Genomic DNA, 22,313 nt, shown 5'->3' on the forward strand with positions numbered 1-22,313 from the left:
ATATATATATATATATATATATATATATATATTGCAGTCCAAATACCCTAGCCACCAAAGTGGGATTTCGGGACCATAGCCCTATAATTCCAACCCTGTGCAGTGGAACCTCAGCTACCTGGTTGGGGCCTGGCCAATAGTGATGAGCATACCTGTTCTGGATGTAGTGCAGTTCCCCCACTAGGGTGCTAATCTTCTGTTGGTACACCCACGATCTCTGCATATGCTTTCTGTATGGACAATGCCTCACCAGCTCCTTCCCCTTATCAGTGTGGGATTCTAGCTGTAGTGTGAGAGGAGGTAAGTATGTTTAGGAAGTTAACATTTTCTTAAATCAAAAATGTATTTCCAATAATACTTATCTCTTCTGACACTCTCCCACCTTTCCTCCCCAGTATGAACTGGTGTTAGAGACTATGGATCAGTCTCGAAAAAGTGATAATATTATCTGAACGAGGTACATATATACAGTACCAGGATAGAGAGTGCATTGATGTAGGTGGAGAGCATCACATGACAGATATTGCCAAGGGCAATTAAGAGGGAATAAAAGACTGGAGCAAGCGAGAAAAATTCAGACCAGTGCTTAGATGGGCAAAGAAACGAAACCCTGGCAATCGAGTAATAGCTGTAGTGTGAGAGGAGGTAAGTATTATTGGAAATACATTTTTGATTTGAGAAAATGTTACTTTTGGTCAGTTGGTAAAATGAACTTTCAGTTTTCAAGAGCCCTTTGGAAATGAACATGATTGCAAATCATTACAGTGTATAAAATAGTGGGGAAAAAATTACAAACACTGCCATCATTAATTTGAATCGCAATAGATTCAATTAAATGAAAGATAAATGTTTATCAGTGTCAGTGTACATACTTGTTTATATTTTGGACATCATTTAGTATTTTCACTATTTTACCTGCTTTGTGTTTGTTATGATTAAATGCTTTTTTTTTTTCCATTCTATAGAACACTGCAGATCTAGAGGACTTTGAAAGATTAAAGACACTAGGAACAGGCTCATTTGGAAGAGTTATGCTAGTCTATCATAAATCAACCAAAGAGTATCACGCCATGAAAATACTTGAGAAACAACAGGTATTAGTTTTACCATAAAAGTTTTATCTGGTGACTAAAATAATAAATTTTAAGCTTGAATTACTGTATTAGTTTTAATATTTTTATACTAAAGGATTTCCCTCAAAGTGAGTACAAGTTATCTGGAAAAAAAAGCAATTAAAATTACCTGAATACTTGGATCAAAAAAATCTGATCATTATTTAAGTTTTAGATATTTTTATTTTGATTAACCCCATTACTGTGGTGGGGTGTTTATTCCCTGAAATTAACATATTTTTATTGTTAATTTTGTTTATAATGTTGTATTTTTTGTTATGTGATTTCAAAGCTAATAAAACAAGTTGCTTAAAATTTTACAATAGAATCCTTTGCTTTGCAGCTTTGTATTTATTCATATTTTGTAACTTACACAACATTTTTTGACCTAGTGCTCTTGATTGTATAATTTATTCATCTTAATATACGCTGTAAGTACATGCAACTTGTACTTTACGTGCAGCTAGTATTCAAAAGTTACTTGGATAAATTATTGGACTTCTCCAACATTCACTGCTTTGATATCTATGGTATGATGGGGAAATGTCTTGTAGAAGTGAAAGCATAGTTTGATCTTGATATTTTGGTTTGAAGGTAATCATGGGTAAACAGTGATACACATCTGCAGAAGTAAACCAGTGATTGTCAGAGAAACTGGGGTGCATTATATGCATAGCTAAGGCAAAAACATCTGTTCATGTATAGCTTGGTTAATAATTCAAAAAACAAATAATAATTTTGATACCTAAGAATTTATTTTTTAGTAGCAGAACTTTTCCTTTTTAGGGCAAGTTTGGTATTATTTATCTGATAGTTGTTAAGGTATTAAATTTTCTGCTCATTTTGAAGAGTATGACAAGATAAGTTTTAAAAAGCTGTTTTATTCACTGATTAATCTTGATTGTTAATGTAATACTCATTCTCTACATTGTAATTATATTATATATATATATATATATATATTATATTCAAGTGTATCAACAAGAGCTAATAAATAAAAGCTAGATTATATATTCCACTTATTAACTGAGTAGTTTAATTTCGATTCCTTATGCTGCTTATAAAATTGCCTAAAATATCAAGTAGGGTATATGAAAAACAATTAGTCTTCGCCTAAGTTAAAAATATTCACTGCTAGGCAAAACTGTAATTTGTTTTTATTTACCATTTTATTTTTATTATGTAATATAGTCAAATGTTTTACCGTTCACATTGATAAAGAAATCATATGAATATCTATGGACCTTTCAAAAATACTAATTTGAGCTATAAGTAATAATTATAGAATTGGATCCCTAGTTTTAGGATTATGATTTGGCAGAATGGCATACTTACTTGTTTTTATATGACAGGCTTCTAGTTTATATTAAGAACTATTCTTCAAATGTTCATTATGCTTTTATATTTTGTAAGGTTGTTAAACTTAAACAAGTTGAACATACACTAAATGAAAAAAGAATCCTTCAAGCTGTTGATTTTCCATTCCTGGTGAAATTGTACTACCATTTTAAGGTGAGTGGACCTTGATAAGCTAAAAACAATATGTTGGAAATTATAGTTGTGAGTAGCAGAAGTAGTCACTATAAAATGGCTTATATGTGAGTTTTATAGTTTTTGTTTAAGTCCTTGATGAACAAGGAAATATATAGCAGGCATTGATTGGTTTACTTAATTTTAAAGAAAATTGCACTCATAAAATAAGGAGCTCAGAATATTCAATTATTCTAGAATAGAATAATTGAATATTCTAGACTATCCTAGTTTTGAATATTTTAGTTTTTAGTTGTTGTTATTTCAATTGCTTTGGCTAATTCAGTAATTACACGTGGTAATATCCCTAATATATGTATAATTGTTTTATAAGTTTTTTATTGAATTATTTGTATTTATATTAATTTTCAAAAGTTCGGTATTATAAATAACAATAGTAGTCTTACAAGAGATTAACCATTAGGTCATCAAGAAATTAATGTTGCTTCTTTTTAGATGAAAAAAAACCTGAACAACTTGTATATCAAAACTAAACATTTATTAAACGAAATAGTCTTCATTCTTATTGTTGATGCTTTTCCATCTTACAATCAGGTTGTTAATGCCCTGATTAAAAAATCACTTGGCTTTGAAGCTTTGTCAATCTCCTCTTTAACACCTTTCACATTTGCATACATTTTCCCATTAAGATCATGTTGCAGCAAACAAAAAATATGGTAATCTGATGGTGCCATATCTGGAGATTATGGTGGCTCGGGAAGAACTTCCCAACCCAACTCCATAATCTTGTGTTGCATCAAACGTGCCACATATGGACGTGCATTGTCATTGAGAAGAACATATTTCTGATTGACAAGTGAAGGGAGTTTCTGATGAAGGGCTCAATTTAGATGTTCCAGTTGCTGACTGTGGATCTCTGCATTGACAGTTCGCTGTGGATTGAGGAGTTCGAAATGAATTACTCCTTTGATGTCCCACCAAATGCAAAGCATCACTTTCTGCGGATGAAGTCCAGGTTTTGGGGTCGGAAGTGGTTTTTGTCTAGGACTGAGCTATTGTTTTTGACATTTAATATGCACATAGAGAATCCATTTTCCATCACTGGTGACAGTTCTGTCCAAAAATGGTTCATGCGCATTACGTGCCAGAAGAGACAAAGTAACAATGACACGTTGGAAACAATGATCATCGGAGAGTTTGTGAGGCACCCAAACACCTTCTTTATGGAGTTTTCCCACATTCCTTAGATGTTTACATATTGCTTCATGCAGTTTCAGGTCCATTTCACAAAATTTGCTGAACTATTGTTGACACTTACAACCGTTCAAAACATGTCCATATACTTCTTTGATATTCTTTGTGGCGGTGTAGGGGGGTCGTTTAACCATTATACATAACGTACGTTTTGTGGGGGGTGGGTAATGAAAGTGTTCCAAAACACGACATTAATTTCTTGATGACCTAACACATTTAAAAGAAAACTTGATTATACATGTAGAGAGTAATTCATAGTTGGCTCAGAACCAATAAGTTTGTGCTCATTGTTTGTGGTGAGCCATTTCTGTCATAAGAAGATCATTTGGTAAAGAATTGTTTACACTTAACTGAAAACAAACTGAATGGGTTGTGGTACTAAATTTTGTTTGCTGTTATGAAATTAATATATTTTTAACAGGGAAGTTTGTAAACTTATCATTGCTCCCATTTCATACCATTTCTTCGACATAGTGTATAGAAATGAGTGAAGTTGAAAAGGATCTGAATTTCTTTTTTTATTGTGATTATTGATTACATGTCACTATCTATTTTTTGAAAGTAACCTGTTTATTGTAATTGGTATTGACATATTATTTTGTTCATTGCCAAGTAGTGTTTCCACTAGCCCTAATGTCATAATTTGGATAGAAGCCAAAGTAAAGACTTTGTATTACACAAACAAAAGAAAACTAGATACATTTGAGAGATTTGTGAATTGCATAGAGATCTCCCCCCCCCCCTCCCCACCTTCTGTTTTTGGATACAACCTGTAAACATTCTTTCTACCTGGTGAAAACACTTATTGTTACTACTGCCTACAGTTTATTGATATAACAGGTGAAGAGTCATGATAGTTTCTTTGGTACCAAAAGAAACAAAATATTTCTCTTACTACAGTATAAATACCTCTCTCTATATATATATCAGTCCAGTACTTAAATCATTATTTCACTTTTCAAGGAGTTTTACAGATTTTTTTAAGCATTTCACTGTAGTTTAGAAATTCAAGAATAATCCTTAATACTTAGATAGTAATTTTCAGTTTGTTGACTTGTGTATTTTAGTATTTTTGAAAGCTAGTATGGTATATAATTTGGCTTTTTTTTCAAGTTTATTAAAAAAGATACTTGGCTAAACTACAAGAAATTAACTAATTTTTTAATCTAGACTAATAGAAGTAAACATATTAATTTGCTTTCCCTTTATCCCAGCATTTACATTGTGTAATTATTATGATTACTTTGTTTCCATTTCTATAATTAGTGCTAAGTCAGTTGATTATTATTCTAATCCAAATATAAGAACAAAAGAACTATAACTTCACAAGAATTACTGCCTTGAGCAAAAACTTAATATTGAATTGCATCTTTGTACTTTCAGTTCAATTTTTTGCACAGTTCTTTCTTCAAAGATAGTCATTTCATAGCTTCTCTATGGTATAGGAATTATCAGGTAAAAGCAAATGAGGAAATATTGATTTTAAGGCTTTTTGTTATCAATAGTAAAACAACGATGTGTCAAAAGTTGAAAATAAAGGAAATATTTTTATTTTGTTGATAACAGCTCGAAATGTTTCAAGTTTCACTTGTAACTGTCATACCATGTACTGTATTTGTTTAGATCTGAAACAGAATGAATACAATGTTTTAATTATTCACTTTCAACATTGCATACGTTCAACTGCACTTTTCTAGAGATGGGAATACACAGTATGATGTGTTGTGAGTGAGTGAGATAATGTAGGTTTTTGAAGATTAGTCTGTATTCAATCGAAATGGCTTTGTTTTTGACCATCTTCATCATTATGTCTATTAATAATAGTTTACTTCTCCAAGGATTTTCATTCTGCTGACCTGGCACTAGAATCATTTTATTTACAACATTGCTGCAGTATTCAGAGATATGTGATGATTTACTGGTTTATTATTTTCAAAGTATATATATTTTTTTCACATTAAAATATCTTGATTTTATTTCATTTTAATATATGAATATAAAGTCTTCAGCTATTACACTGATATTGTCCTAATTTATTAAACTGGGGGAGGGGGGGAGATTGTTTTCTTATACTTAAAATTGTATTTAAAAAATTGGTGTTAGTATTTATCATATAACCTTTGGTGGTCCTTTATATATCCTGTACTAAAAGCTGCTTTATAAATGGAATATTGCCTCCCAGTGGCACAGCAGTATGTTTGCAGGCTTACAATGCTAGAAATGGAATAAGTTTCAATGTTAAATGGTATTAACTATGTCCAGGGTGTTGGTATTTTGGTAATACCATACCATTGTGTACGTTTTTTTAAATGAAATGTAGAATTGGCAATGAATAAGCTCGCGTATATAAAAATAGCAATTGAATCTGAATAGATCAAAAATGCTAATAAATACCTGCCAATCAAAGATGTTGTGCATTTACAAAACATTATGTAATACATTGTTTGCACTTTGCACATGCTAACCTTCAAAAAAAAAAAAGATGGATGCCCTAGTTAACAAATCACTTGCATATTTCCATACAGGGTGATATTTTTCACGTAAGAACAAAATATTCTTTGGCCTTTAATTGTGTTCTTGTGTAATATCAAGCATTTCTGCAAAAGAAGTTGAACAAGGTATGTTTTTTTTTTCTTTACAAGTAACATTTACTTAACACAAGTCTACGTTTACACAATACAGATAAATATAATGTATTTATTTTTTTTACTAACAACAAATAACTTTTCAGGATAATACCAATGTGTATATGGCTTTAGAATATGTTCCTGGTGGAGATATGTTTTCTCATCTGAGACGGCTAGGAAAATTTAGGTAAGATATTTTGTAGCTACGGAGTAACAACTTTTCTTATGTACCTTTTCAGGACAATTCCAATTTATACATGGTTCTAGAGTATGTACAAGGTGGCGAGATGTTTTCACATCTACGGAAAAGTGGAAGGTTTAGGTAAGGTGCATGCTTCTCAAAATCGTGTATGCACCTCTAGTATTACTAACTGAAACTTCACTTTTTGTTTTGTTTTATTAAGTTTTTTATTTGATTAGAATCTAATACACTAATATTGCATGCTTATTACATAATAATATTTTTGTTTTTGTAAGTCCATTATGAGCATGTGAATAACTCCAGTTATTTGATCTTTTTATCCATTTTTAACTCTCCATACACCTTATTACACTATGATATTTCATCATTTAATGACTGTGTATGCATGTTGTTAACAAATATCTTGTATCTCTTACTTTTTGCATTTGTGTAGTGATAAACTAATGCAGTGGTTCCCAACCTTTTCTCCACCAAGGACCCCTTTTATTATCATTTTTTCCCCCATGGACCCCATGTTTTTGAAAGATTCCGCCTACCCAACAAACTGTTTTTATTAATTAATAATTAACTCGTTCTCCCACTTTTTACTATCAAATAAAAGACATATATAACTGAGTGTGCAATTAAAAAAACATCAGTATTAAAAAACTTACTTGTTTAATGAGATGGTATTACCTATGCGGACCCTTGGGGTCCGGGGATCCCAGGTTGGGAACCACTGAACTAATGCATGAATCAAAAATGCTGTACATAAAAACAAATTAATTTACAGTTAGCTGTAATATAAGTTAGATTTTGTTATCCTGTATGATCTTAACAATGACCAAGCAATTTTCAGTTTAATATCAAAATATTGTGTGATAGTATATATATTAATTAGAACTAGGTAAAAAGACTGAAAATTTGATTTTCTTTCTGTAGAATACACATTAGATTTCATGTTCATAAACTTTCAGATGTGGTTATTTGTTTATTTTTCCCATATTTTATTGACAAATAGGACATACCCACATGTAATGATGTATTCATAATTAAATTCATAAAGCAGCTTTTAAGAATTTGTCTAACTTCAAAGAAGTTTACTTACTGTGCTATTTCTCAACTTATATTAAAAAAAAGAATTAAACATTAACTCTGTGGTTGCCTGACTTCCTTTGCGAATAAAAAAATACTAGTTTGCTGATTCTCCAGTTTTTCTGAATGATAGTAAACTTAATTTAAGTAAAAAATAACAATAAATAATTGATGTTATTATAAAAATAAATAATATTGTTTTATTAATCATTACCAAAGTCTGATTTATAAATGATTTAAATAAATTGGACGATAATTATGCTTTACAAATGTAATCTAGTTCACACCGTTCATTAATGATATCAATAGCATTCTTCATCACTAGTGTGTCTTTCATATCCCAGCTGGCCTGACGTGCCCTGAACAGCACAGGATATGGCAGATGTTAATGTTGTTGAAATATTATTATGCATTCTTCTTTGCTTTCATTCATAAGTTCTTAGCATCACTTATGGGAGAGAATTTCTTATAACTTTCCAGTAGAAAATGAGATGTGACATAAGAAGTAGTTAGCAACTTATTGGTTTAGCAGCTATTTCTCTAGGTTTTTAAAAACTGTACTGCAAAATTCACGAGTTGATAAAACAACAACAACTATGCTTTCATTTCATTGAATTCTTTGAATAATATAATTTATAAAATGTTTTATATCCTGTACCAATTATAATCTGGACTGGGCATAATCTATTGTTTAATGTGCTAGGGTGGAAATCTTGATATACTGCTGAACATACCCCAAACTTTCAGTTTTAGTTGAGTGCTGTATGTAACAGTTAATCCCACTATTCACTTAACTGCTAACTAATTTTTTTTTCCTCCTAGTCAGCAGTTCAAAATAGTTACAGAAGGAGCTATGCCTGAACATTTGGTGTCTATGACTTGGTTGTTTCCCCCATTTATGATATGTGACATAAGATGCCATTTAGGTGGAAAATACCAAAAAACTGAAAGCAAACCATTAAATGTAGACTGAAACATATTTAATTGCACTTTATTCTGGGAAGTTATATTGTATATTAAGTTTGCTTTGCTTACTGATACAGTAATTGTTTATAAGCTTAGGCTTAGCCTGGTTGATTCCACACAAATCATCCTTCACCCACATTACCAGCACAGTAAAAAAACATTGTAGATGTACATCCCAAGACACTTGTTTTCCACATAGAATTTTACTTAAATTCTAAACTCTGTAGCAGTTCTGTTGCAATAAATTGCAAAATATGATAGCTTGTATCAAACTCCATAAAATTTTAGACAAAAACAAAATTAGTGAAGTTAAGTACAATTAAGTTACTTAATGTTTGATATCTGAATAAATTCTGATACTTTACAACTTGTGTGATTCTCATCATACTCTTTCAACATATTATAATTTTCTTTTTGGCAGACAAAATGGAATCTGTATCAAAATACATTTATTATTGATTTCATATACCCATTTTGATACATATTATCATATTCTTAATAAAATATCTTTATACATTATGCTGTTTTCAGTGAAGCTCATTCAAGATTTTATGCTGCACAAATAGTGCTAGCTTTCCAGTACCTCCATTCACTAGATCTTATATACAGAGACTTGAAACCAGAAAATATACTCATAGACCAACAAGGATACATTAAGGTAAGATTAAGGCTGTAAAAACTTGTTTTACGGGATATGAATTCTGAGTATTTATGCTATCTTCTTAACCAAATAAATGTTCATTATTCTTTCTGTATACTTTAAAAAATGTATACTTAATTTTCTGAATCTCATTAAGGTTATAAAATTGTCAGTACACAATCAATAAAATAACAAAAGCCACACATTGCAGTTGAACTGACAAATTAACATTGTGTAATCCTGTACCTGATGATGGCCACATTTGCTCGTGAAATGTTGGACGTACTATTTTAAATAAATCTAATTTTATCCACTTAAAACTGTTGAGTTTTTAGTTAATTCCTTAAATTTTGGCCAGTTTTATAAACCTATTGATTTTCATAACTTAGTTAGACAAATAGCAGTTGTATCTATCCATCTACTGTTTTATCAGTAGCTCATTATTTTTATTTCTATTCTTAATTTTTTAAACTCTAATTGGAAATTTTACTAGGCTATTTTTACATACACAATTTCTGTCTTGAGAGCATTCTGGATATAAGGTCTATGTGTATTTACTGTAGAAATGAAAGTAGCTCAGTTTTGTTTCTGTTATCATTTAAAGGTGACTGATTTTGGGTTTGCCAAGAGAGTGAAAGGCAGAACATGGACGTTATGTGGGACCCCTGAGTACTTAGCACCTGAAATTATACTCAGTAAGGTAAATTCCTCCATCGGCTCTACTTATTTGTTGCCTAGCATGATAATCTCAATTAATTTTAAAAAGTTTCCCATAACTACAATTTCAAATTGTAAGGGTACGTGTATTCTTTCATAAATGTAAGCTACATTTTTTATTAGTGTTACCTCTAAATAACTTACATTTTTGACAACATTGAATCACCTTCTATGTAGGGTGAATCTAAACAGCAGAGAAGATAGATTTTTGCTAATTTGGGGTGTTCTCTACTTTTTTGCTACTTGCTATAGCTTTATTCGTTTTATTTCTTGATGGGAAGTAAAAATCACTTTAAATATGAATATAGGACAAAGTTGTATTTTTAATACACTTTATAATTCTTTTGCTTCAAGGATTTATTTATTCAAAATGTCATTTTTTTATATTCATTTTATTAAAACACTTTTTTTAATAACAGCTGCACATTTTATTTATTGTTGAATCTTATGATACTTACTTGATAGCTCCTGTGAATAAAGTAAATTGTAAGTAAACGTAAGAAAGCCAGTTTTATTTCTTGTTCATCATTAAGAACAAAATTATTAGAATTGGTTGGAATATCTGAAGATAGAAGTCTTTCAAAGCATCATCCTTTCCACCTGAGCCACTTTTGTAGCTTAGTCGTCTAAGACTTTTTCCTAAAGTGTTGCTCTGAACTAAGCATTTGCTGCCCATTTCAACTTTGTTCATTATGAAGACTCCTTACGTTATCTATAAAATGATATCTGAAACAGTTTTAAAATTGATGAAAAAATAATTTTTGAAGATTTTGCATAAACATATATAAACATAGTCTTTAAGGACAACAAGGGGTCTGTTAGTCCACTGAAGCTGTCCAGTCTACTTAGAGAAAAATAATTTGTGTCAACCCTGATCATTTAAATATATATTGTTCCTTTCCTTAAATTTACTGCATAATAAGGTGATGTATCAACACTTGATAATTCTTTAATAATCTAGAACACCACAATTAGATCCCCTATAACTCTTCATTTTTCAAATCTTAACCTGTCACCATATGACAGACAACTTGTCCTTCCCAGATATCATCTTACTAATCTTCTTTTGAATTATTTTCAACAATTCGATGTCTTTCTTAAGGTAAGGAGCCTAAAACTAAATACAGTGCTCAAATGAGGCCTAACCAGTGACCTATACAATAATTTATAGCCTCTTTGGATCTATGTTCAGTATTTCTGTATATACAACCCAAAATCTTATTTGTTTACCACTAACAAAAGGGCTTAAGACACTGATCAACCAAAACATCAAGATTAATTTCTTCCATAAAACTGTTAAGGCCTTCTCCATCAGACTTAAAAATTAAAGTATGATAACCTACATGCATTCTCTTGCGTTGATTATAATTAACAGTCATCTGCCAGTTAGTTACACAACTCGCCAACTGATCTAAATTCTTTTATAAAGCAACAGAATCCTCCTCATAGCCAGCAACATCCTATTAATGATAACATTAAATTTAAAATACATTTTTTAACAAAGTTTATTTTACTAATTCTTATTAGAACCATTTTATTGATTGCTACATAGGGTTGAATACATATATTAAAATGATTTTGAATAAACAGATCAGAAAGTCATGACAACAAAGCAAATTCAAAGTATTGGTGGAAGTGTGATGCCATTTAAAACTAATTACTTTTGGGAAGGGTATTTAATGGTCTTTTCTGACACCAAATAGTCGTACACTTGTAAAGACAGTGGATGACTTTTGCTAATGACCTTTGTGTTCAAGGAATCTCACCTGCTACATAACAACAACTTTACTTACTACAATTGGGAAATAGCTTGTGAATGGTCCTGATGTCCCACATTCCTTTGTTTTTCAATCTTATTAAGTACAAGGGATATACCCATTTTTGAAAATTTAATTCCATTATCTGAACCTATCTTTATGAGGGCAACAGTGTACAACATTCACTGTCTCAGGCAACAGTATGCAACATAATCAAGAAGGATATCTGTCTGGAAAAGTGACAGAAAAGATTCAACACATCTTACTTTTCAATTTTTTGTTCTGTAGTTTCCAATAAGCAGTCCTATTTTTAGAAATAACAAATATAATTTAAACAACACAGTAAATGTAGTACTTATTGACATAATTCTGTGTTGTGATATCTGATTATGACAATGAAAAGAAATATTATTTTCATGATGTGTATGTTTCATAATTTTCTTTGTGTAGGGTTATAATAAAGCAGTGGACTGGTGGGCATTGGGTATTCTCATCTACGAAATGGCTGCTGGCTACCCACCTTTCTTTGCAGACCAACCTATAGAAATTTATGAAAAAATTGTCTCGGGACAGGTGAAATTTTGTTCATTTTTATTTAATTTTATTTATACATGGGTTTCTTTATGATAACTACAACCACAAGACTTTTAAGTATGAAGTTGAGTTCTCATTTTCATAAGTTTATAATTTGAAATGGCTTTGAACTTCTGTCTCTACACTACACCCAGAAAAGTAATACTAATCAATAACTAGCATTATAATAGTCTGTAAAGACCTCATCTTCTTTTAATTATTCTAACTTTCCATAAAGTCTCAGGCCTATTTGTTGATTTAAGTAAAATATTTCTTTTGTGTTTCAGTGTGTTTAAAAATTCTGTCAAATTATGTAGTAATGCAGTTGATTACTTTGTATTTATATATATATACACTCACACACACAAGTTTCCCCCTGTGGATACGAACAAAAAAAAACCACTGAATATTATATTCTTCTATTTTTCTCTCCTTTATTAATTTCTTCAATCGGTTTTGTGACTCAAAGGGTCATTCTTCAGGATATAATTTCACAGAGACTTTTATTGTCCTTTTTATAATTCTTAGTTTCTATGATTTCTTTATGTATATATAGATTTATTTTATCTCCATAAACTTCTAGGTTCGTTACCCCTCACACTTCTCACAAGACTTGAAAGAGTTATTGAAAAGTCTCCTTCAAGTGGACCTCACCAAGAGGTATGGAAACCTCAGAAATGGTGTTAATGATATCAAAAATCAAAAATGGTTTGCTTCAACAGACTGGATAGCTATTTATCAAAAGAAGGTAATGTTTTAGTCCCAGTTTAAGATTGGCTTTCAAATATAAATTATATTTGTTTTAAACTTGGAGAAGCTGATTCTCTATTTTTTTTATTATTATTATAAAGCTCTTTATATTTAAAATGCAGATTTAAAAAAATATGTTTTCAATAGTTTTGTGTGGGCATGTGTATGATTTTTTATATTGTACTATACATTCATAATAAAACCAAGATAGGCACAACTGGTTGAGATTTTTAACTTAAAATGTATCTGGAAGCTGTGATGTGTATTAAAAATACTTTATCAAAATAATTTCAATAATATAGTTCACATATGTCAGATCCCTGGGCCAATTGATAGTTATCGAGAGACCAATCAAAGCATTGTGGGTATCCATAGCAAAGGGGGTCATCAGAGGTTACAGTTACAGTGGTGTCATGGAATGAAAGTCTGCGACACTTTGTGACATAATTATTTCTAATAAATGTAATAATGCTTTAATTATATTGTTCTCATTCTTTCTAAATCTAGTGTGACATGAAAAATAGCAGGCATCATGTCATTTATTGATAGATATAGAATTATATTTATTTGTATAAGATATTACTGCTTACACTTATACAATAACTGTTTTTATTAGTGCAGGTTTTTTGTAGTTGTTATTTATTTATTAGTTTTCTCACTTTAAAAGTTCATGGTGTTCACATAACATTTGATATATTACCTGTGAATATAACTTTGAACAAGTAACAATAGAACTTTAAGATAAAGCAGGTGATGATATGCTCATCTTCAAGCTTGTGATGTATCAACTGTATAATCTCATCAAATTTTCACAAGAAATATTTTTATTAGATTTTCTTATTCACACTTTACATGGTTTTTTTTACCTAAACCTTGCATATTATAACACATTACTTGCCTTCCTGGTCACATTATCAGCCATCCTTAACTATGTGGAGTATTACCCTTTATTTGTATTAAACAATATATTGCTACTTTAGAAACTAAAAGGTGTACATTTCATTTCTTTATTACTGCTAATTCTGTCATTATTCATTTATAAGTTGCGGCTACTCACAGTGTATTAAAGGTTTATGTATTCTTTGTTAATACACATTTATTGAAAATTAATAAAGATTTTCTTTTTGGTAATGCTTAGTTCTATAATAAGTTTTGCAAAGACACATAAATTATGGGATAATTTGTTCACAAAATTGGTAATAGAGTACCTTCATATGTAAAAGGTATTTAGAGGGAACTGTGAATCTGAGGATCCATGTTTCATGTCTTATTGCCACAAAATTACTCCCTGCACTTTGAAGCAATGGGTGCATTATAAGAGTGACAGTCAAATCCCACTATTTCATTAGAGTAGCCCAAGAGTTTGCAGTGTGTGTTGTTTACTAGCTGCCTTCCCTCTGTTCTCATCAAAATTAGTGGCAGTTAATGCAGATAGCCCATCTGTAGGTTTGCATGAATATCTAAAATAAATATATTTAAGAAAGTATCAGTGAAACAACTAATATAAAAAAAAATGTAAGTTTCTTTTTGAGCAAAAAAAATACTTTCACAGTTTTCCTTATATTAAGAAAGCTTTTGCTCTAATTGTATGGCAAATAGCTGCTAAATCTCAGTGATCTTCTAACTCTTACTTGCCATGTTAACTGGTGTTAAAGTGGTGTACCTCACCAAATTTCTATTTGCCAGTTGCAGATCTAGAAATGATTTTGGTGTTTAACTGGGGTAGGAAGTAGTGAGATAAAGCACATTAAAAAAACCTAGTAAAATAAAAACATGAAGACAAGCAGTTTTTACAGAGTTTGGTATTTTAATAACAACAAGAAATACACCCAGAAAATGCTAAGACATTGTTTTATTCTAAGCATTTCTCATAAATAAAAGACTAACAAATATACAGCATATAAATATAAAAGAGTGGCTTGATAGTACTATGCTAATCCAGAAATGAATTAAATCACATGCTCAGTAGTTTTCCCAAATATGTTTTCATAACAGATACACGTGAAAAGTATTTAAATCAATATATAACATAGCTCTATTCCATGACTTCAGAAAGCATTTTGATGCCATATTTTAGATAGGTGGATTTTCAATTCTCAGTTAGTTTTTTGTATGAAGGAATTTTTTCTCTACTCTTCATAGTTTCTTTAATGTTAAAAAAACAACTAAATGTAAGAATTTTGTTTTTTGCAGACTTATAATTTGTTATTACACCAATTGTTTTAATTGGTTACCAAGCAGGCAAGGAATTTGATTTTTTTTATATGCTTCTCTATATTTAGCATTGAATAATGAATCTGCTTGTCTTTTTATTGCATATTAATTCATAACATTTTGTTGCTGATCTGCTATTAAATGGTTACACAATTTAACTTCACTTTTTTATGTGCATCATTAATATTATTTATTCAATTTATAAAAAAAAATATATAGCTTAGATGACAAGCATGTTGTTTTTAATTTTTGTAGAATATAAGATTGTTCATTCTAAAGTTCTGAACATTTCACTTAGTCTGCAACATTTGCTGTTTGTAATCTTAGTGTATTAGCTCTTGTTTCATATTTTACTCAATCTACATCTAAATTATTCTCTTTTGCATGTTGTTTTCTTTCCCTATTTCTTTGTTGCATTGTTTTTGCATGATCCTTCAACCAGGAGAAAGCACCACTTATTCCTAAGATAACCCATCGAGGAGATACTCGTCATTTTGAAAAGTACGAAGAGAGCAAAACCCTTTTCCATCGCACCTTGACCAGTGCTTATGAAGCCGAGTTTGAATCATTCTAATTGCTCCTTTTCTAACTAACCTCACCAGTATCAGGTTGTTATTAATGTTTGGCTCAATTTGTTCTTTTTTTTTCCCTTAATCTTGTGGCTAATTTTGTTTGAGATATGTTAATTTACCAACTTTTTTGTTGCAGATTAGTTCTTAATGACACAAACTATTTGCTTAAATATAATATGAGTTGTAATGTAGATTGTAGATAATGGTACATGCTGTATAATAGCATAGATTTACATATTTTTTTCATGAGAACATATGTGTAATGAAGAGTAATACACAATAGACTCTCGGGAAGCTCATATTTTCACAGTGTACACAGTTTTGGAGAGATATCATTAATAGAAATCCACATGTCAGATGGTTTTCAGACTTTCAGATCTAGTCATTAACTTTGTGTTTGAACATAGTCATTCTTTGCTTGTTTTTATTTTAAATAAAAAATTTCATATAAAATCTGATTTTTTAGCATTTTTTGATGCATCCAGCATTTTTATTGATGATTATTTTACAAATTATATTAAGTGTTAATAGAATCAAGTTGTACAGCCTGTGTTTGCTATAAACATTTTACAAGAACAAAAAATGTAATTGCTAAGGATCATTTACTTATGGGATCTGAAATAATTCACTATTACATTATAGGAACTTCATAATATGTAAATAAAAGTCTGGAGATAGCTTGAATGGGTAATGAAGAAAACTATTATAAATTACGCTTCAACAAGATTATGTCATCGTTTTGTACAAGTAGTTTACATAGGCATTGGACATAGGGTGAATGTGTACGAAGAAGTAGGGGTGCTTTCTGTTACCCACTTTCAACATCAGTTTCTTAATATCCTTCCACACTGTTTCACGTTATTAATTAATTGACAGTGATTGGCTGCAGAAGTGTCTTGCAGAATGAAGTTGTAAGGTCACAGGTCAAAGTAGGAAGTGGATATAACTTGAGAAACAGCTCTTCATATCAGCATTATGGTAACTGTTGTAATAGAAACTTCATCTGAGTTGATGTATTATTGCAATAGTGGTAACCATTTTTTTTCATTGCATTCCTCTGTAGAGAGTGCTAACACACTCTCCGAGATATATAAAACTTTTGTGTGACCTCCCCCCACACTTTGTATATGTTGTGTTATAGAAAATTTAATAATTTTTTTTCGTTTGTTTGGTGTAAGGACATGGCACCATTTGTGAATGTAGTTTACTTATGTCAAAGATTATTAATACTCAATAACAGCAATAGTTAGAGGAGGAGGGGTTTCTGAATCCCCTCATTAAAATGCCTTTTGTTCCAAAATTTCAAACCATAAAGTTTGTTTGAGATTGGCCCAACGACCTAGGAGTAGTAAGATAACAAACAGACACACACACAGATTTTTGTGCTTTATGTATATATATATAGAGAGAGAGCTTTTAACTGTGATACTGTGTCTTGGCCTGACTAATAGGTAGGGGAAAAAAAAACCCAAAAAATATAACCACTTAAGTCATTTGTTTAGATTTATGTACTCACTTCAGTGGTGTTTTCATTAAAATTTAACACAGACATAAAAACCAGAATACACTGAAACAGGCTTTATTGTCAATATGAATACATATTTACAGTATTTATGCTAGAAAGTGAAAAGGGGCCTTTTGCTGCTGTTATTGTATTTCCTATTTAGTTTCTGGCTTTTAAAGTATCTACTGTTCTATTTTCAATACGTCTTAAATTCAGAATTCCACCCAGAAGTGTAAAGTGAAGATAAAATACCTTCATAAACTAAAAACAGTAAGGAAAGTTTGTATAAATATTATACAACAGAGAAAAAATTAAACTTCAACACCAAGTTAAGGTATGGTTTTGTATGACCTTATATGTAGGACTGAATATGATATGCCTACATATGTTGTATGTCTAAGACTTGCTGTAAGTAGTATTTCATGTGTTATAATATTGTAAAATATTTTGTTACTTGTATATTAAATAAAATATTAATTTTATTTTTACCTAAATATTCATTAATGCTTATTAACACTAGAAAACAGTATGTGCTTGTTTTATGCATAGCATATGTTACATGTTAAAAATATGAGAGGAAGTGAACTTGTGTTATTATTTAACATTTTCCAAAATTTAATCTCACACAGCTACTAAATACCAGAGCATAACTTTGTTAAATGGCTGAATAGTAAATGTCTTCAGCAAACACCTTGCATAATGTTGCATCCTAGCTATAAGATATGGAACACCATATTGAGTTGATAAATTATTAAAGATTTCAGTTATCTTGCTACAAACATACAGCTCCATGAAGTATCTTGTTTGTTAATATTAAAGTTTGAGAAGTTTTCTTTCTGGTTGTACCCCTTATTTATAAATGGGGAAATTGGGGCTTTCCTATGTAAATTTTCATCCTTATAATAAAAGTTTCCCTGCTTTTGTTTGATGATGAAACTTATTTGTATAAGTGAAAAAACAGAATAAGATTTAAAATGTGTACAGACATCCATTTATTAAACATTACGTCCTACCCTAAGACTAAATTAAGTTAAATTTTTGTTACACATATTATACTTGTACTTTATTTATTTATGATATAAAATTTAAAGTTCTGTTCAGATTAATATATTATTCTTTAGAAATATAGTAAAGTAATTTTTCTTAAGCCACATGATAACTTTGGGGTTCTTGGGCATTAACTTTTCACACAAGAGGAGAAATGAAGAATTTAGCTAAAAGATCTGCTATTGTTTTCACAATAGTTCAAGAGTTGAATGAACAGAGTTCTTAGTAAAGTTAGAAAAGAAATTGTTTCTGTATACTCATAAATTTTATTTGGGTCTGTAGTTTTTACCTTATTCTCTTGTGAAACTATGGTGCTACCCCCTGTGCATGATTATTTCATGGTGGGTGACAAAAGCTTAATTGTTATTGGTTGTTTCTGGATTGTTGGTACTAACAGATAGCTGATATCTGTTTCTGAATTTTGAAATGAAAAACAAAAGATTGGTTTATAAACAGAGATTAACCCATTAACTGCGGCAGGAGCAGCTCAGTTGCCGTTTTCTGACTCACAGATAAAACTGAGTTGCCATCAATCACAATAAAACGGTAATTTTCGTCATTCGCATAGAGTTATAGTTATATATGTGCGACTGACGGATATTTCCATCATTCGCAGCCGAGCCATAGAACTTCAATGACGGAAATATCCATCATCTGCAGTTAATGGGTTAACAACATAAATTATTCATCTGTAAGTTTTGTAAATCCAGAACTACTAGCACAAGTTCAAATCTTTTTATCATCCAGAATGCAATGCAGCCATACGACTATAGCACTGCAAGGAGAATATAGCAGAACAACAGACTTAAAGACTCGTGTAATTTCATTAAAATGGTATATGTTTGACAGGTTTTTCTGGCAGGTAATCCTTCGTACTGTATACATATATATTTTAACTTTCTCACACTGTTTCTCTGTTTCTGTAGTATTTATATATCATTATTTCAAAATACTTGTTTCTTATGAATTTTAGTTATTGGAATAATATAATATACAAACCTGCTCATTTCATAATTTAGCTGGAAGCACCTTTTTTACCTAAATGCAAAGGACCAGAGGATACAAGCAATTTTGATGACTATGAAGAAGAAGCTTTGCACATATCATCTGCAGAAAAGTGTGCTAAGGAGTTCACTGATTTTTAACAGTTACTGCTGGTAATTTTTGTTGTTGCTATAATGGAAACTGTGGTATTCTCTTAGAAAAGAGAGCAGACTTTACTTTGATAGTTGAAAAACAATCGCAGGAATTGATCTGCTGATTCATATGGAGTGTAACATCAGTATCACTGAAGAACACAAGCATATCTGTAAGTGGAATATAAGTGAGCATGAACATTGTCTAGAATAACTGTGTGATTAGTGTGAGTTTTCTGATCATAAATAGCCTTCTTTTGCCTAGCCTATTTATGAATACAATTGTAAATTTGTGCATTCTCTTTCAAATGTGAACAACAGGCTAAGCATTATTATAGACTACCAATTGTCCATAAAAATTTACTATAATTCACTATTTATACTATAACTGTTTATACCATGAGATTAGTAATTGGCTTTAACCTTTCTAATTTTTACAATAATTGCTTACAGTTATAAAATCAAGTTGAAAGTGAACAGTTTTGATGTATGAATAATATGCTTAAACTGATGGTTTATTGAGTAGAAGTATTTTTTATCCTTTTTGTGTGAAGAATTAGCAACATATAAAGTTGAAACAGGTAAATACAACGAGCCAGGACTCTCAATCTTTTTGTGAGTGTGTATTTGTCTCTTTATCTATCATTAAGTTTAATCACAAAGCTCCATTATGTAGAAAAATGAGTTGTTAGTGTTATCATTGTAAATGACTTGTACCTTTTAAAATAGTTTCTTTTATAAGTCAAAGAAAATTCTCATGTACTGTCAGTTTCTTTTTACTTTAAGAAAAATTACATACCTTTACTGTCTGTGTACCTTTGCTGCTGTTATATAATGACAAACTAAAATTATTTGATAATGGTACTGATTGCTACCAACTAAAAATGTACAAGATTAGCTGTATTTTAGATTTATTATTGGAAATGTTTAGAATTGGTGTACTTCTTCTGTCTAATCTACAGATTAGTAAGTGTTTTAAACTCGTTCTTTTTAGCTCCTTATATTATGTAAATATTTTCCTTAACTCTGTTGTAAAGTTGTGTGGAAAATTAAATGTCATATTATTTGGGTTATAAACTAGATTTTGCCCTCTCATGAAGCTAGCATGTTATTTGGTGGATGAATGCTAATTGTTATCATGTTTTATAGAGTGGAAATCAATTACAATCAATCACTCATTATTATTATTATTATTATTGTATTTAATCCAGAAACTTAACTATTGAGAAATGTTAATCAGTTCATCTGGAATAACATCATTTTTGTTCAGTTTTTCTAAAACGTTAACTTTTGTTTTAAATATAGAGTAGATTTGATCATGTTTTTTGGCACATCAAAAGCATTGCTCTGTAAATGGTGAGATCTATAGAAATAATGTATTTGTGGCCATAATTCTAGTTACCAACCTACCTCTACTTCAAAAGTGTGTAAAGAAAGAGAAAGTTCTACTGAACTACACAGTTCAGAACTTGTAACTTGGATGTTCACTTACTAAGGTTGGTATGAGTTGAAAATGCACTCAAATAATAATGTTAAATCCTTTTATTTATTCAGTAACTCAAACTTTGGGACCTTTATTATACTTTATTGCTTACAGTAATTTAACATCATTTATTAGTATTAAAAAACAAACTTTTTTCCAGCTGTTAGATAGAGTATATTTTGGAATGATTATTTATAGTAACAGTACAGTCTTGACATGGTGTGTTAATCATTTTAATCCAAATCTTTGAAAGATACAGTCTAGTTATAAAGGTGACATCTTATTCTAGTCCAGATAACTAAAAATAAAGATAAAAAGAAACATTTTAGAATTAAAACTTGTTATAGGCATCTGTTAACTTTTAGTTGCATTGTAAATTTGTTGATTGTGGTGAAAGCTACAATTGTATTAAAAGATTGTTTATAATATTAACTAAAATTTGTAGAAGTTTATATCCAGATTTTTCACAGGTCATTCTTACATGGTAACATACATTTAAATACATGTACTAATCATCCTTCAGTACATTTATCAGTTTTTTTGGGTGTTTTTTTTTCTGATATTTTAAACCAAATTTTTTATGAAAACTCTTCGTACCTAACAGACATATACACTTTACATATGACATTACACACCCAAATTATGTTTTTTTCAATTAGCAAAGAATTGTTCGTAAACTTAAATTCATGCAAATACATTATTTTCAAAGTATCATTATTAAGTTATATCATAATTATTATATCATTAATCATTATATCATAATTTTCCTAAGCATACAGAATGAATGCTGTAGGGTGGAGCGTGTGTATTGCTTTTCAAAAAATTTTAAAAAGACGTTTTTTACCATCAATAAACAACTTTCAAAGGTATTGATTGACAGCTACTTCAGCAAATTTTGTGCACTTAAACACTTCTTTTGTTTTCTGTTTACCAGTGCTATGCTTATAATGACAGATGCCAGTTACTATCTCCTTATAAAAAAATCTTTGTCATTTTATATATATGCTTTCAGGGGAGTGGTGGTCAATAAAAAGTGTACCTTTTGTATACTGGCAAATTATAAACAACCCATAATATAGTAGATAGGTAAAATAACTTTAATACTGTTGTTACTTAATTTAATATTGGGTACATAATGCAAATAAAATTTTCTGGTGTTAAGTCAGTTTATATATATATATATATATATATATT

The 22,313-nt window shown here is 30.2% G+C and overlaps 1 protein-coding gene across 4 annotated transcripts in view; it reads left to right on the forward strand.

Annotated features, from left to right (window-relative positions):
* LOC106461573 (cAMP-dependent protein kinase catalytic subunit-like) overlaps window positions 1-19,751 on the forward strand; it is a 104,982-nt gene extending 85,231 nt beyond the window's left edge. The window contains exons 5-13 of one of the 4 annotated variants that reach the window (XM_022388575.1): window positions 966-1,094; window positions 2,526-2,624; window positions 6,589-6,671; window positions 9,258-9,384; window positions 9,971-10,066; window positions 12,291-12,413; window positions 12,997-13,161; window positions 15,820-15,985; window positions 19,520-19,656. In XM_022388575.1, the coding sequence (XP_022244283.1) occupies window positions 966-1,094; window positions 2,526-2,624; window positions 6,589-6,671; window positions 9,258-9,384; window positions 9,971-10,066; window positions 12,291-12,413; window positions 12,997-13,161; window positions 15,820-15,951 (954 nt within the window). In that variant the 3' untranslated portion in view covers window positions 15,952-15,985; window positions 19,520-19,656. Of the gene's footprint in view, window positions 1-965; window positions 1,095-2,525; window positions 2,625-6,588; window positions 6,672-6,723; window positions 6,807-9,257; window positions 9,385-9,970; window positions 10,067-12,290; window positions 12,414-12,996; window positions 13,162-15,819; window positions 15,986-19,519 lie in introns of all 4 variants that reach the window. The other 3 variants (XM_022388574.1, XM_022388577.1, XM_022388576.1) reach the window with 3 other exon arrangements.
* The last annotated feature ends 2,562 nt before the right edge of the window (window positions 19,752-22,313 follow it).

Source organism: Limulus polyphemus, unplaced genomic scaffold (assembly GCF_000517525.1).
Source record: "Limulus polyphemus unplaced genomic scaffold, Limulus_polyphemus-2.1.2 Scaffold989, whole genome shotgun sequence".
Taxonomy (NCBI): Eukaryota; Metazoa; Arthropoda; class Merostomata; order Xiphosura; family Limulidae; genus Limulus; species Limulus polyphemus.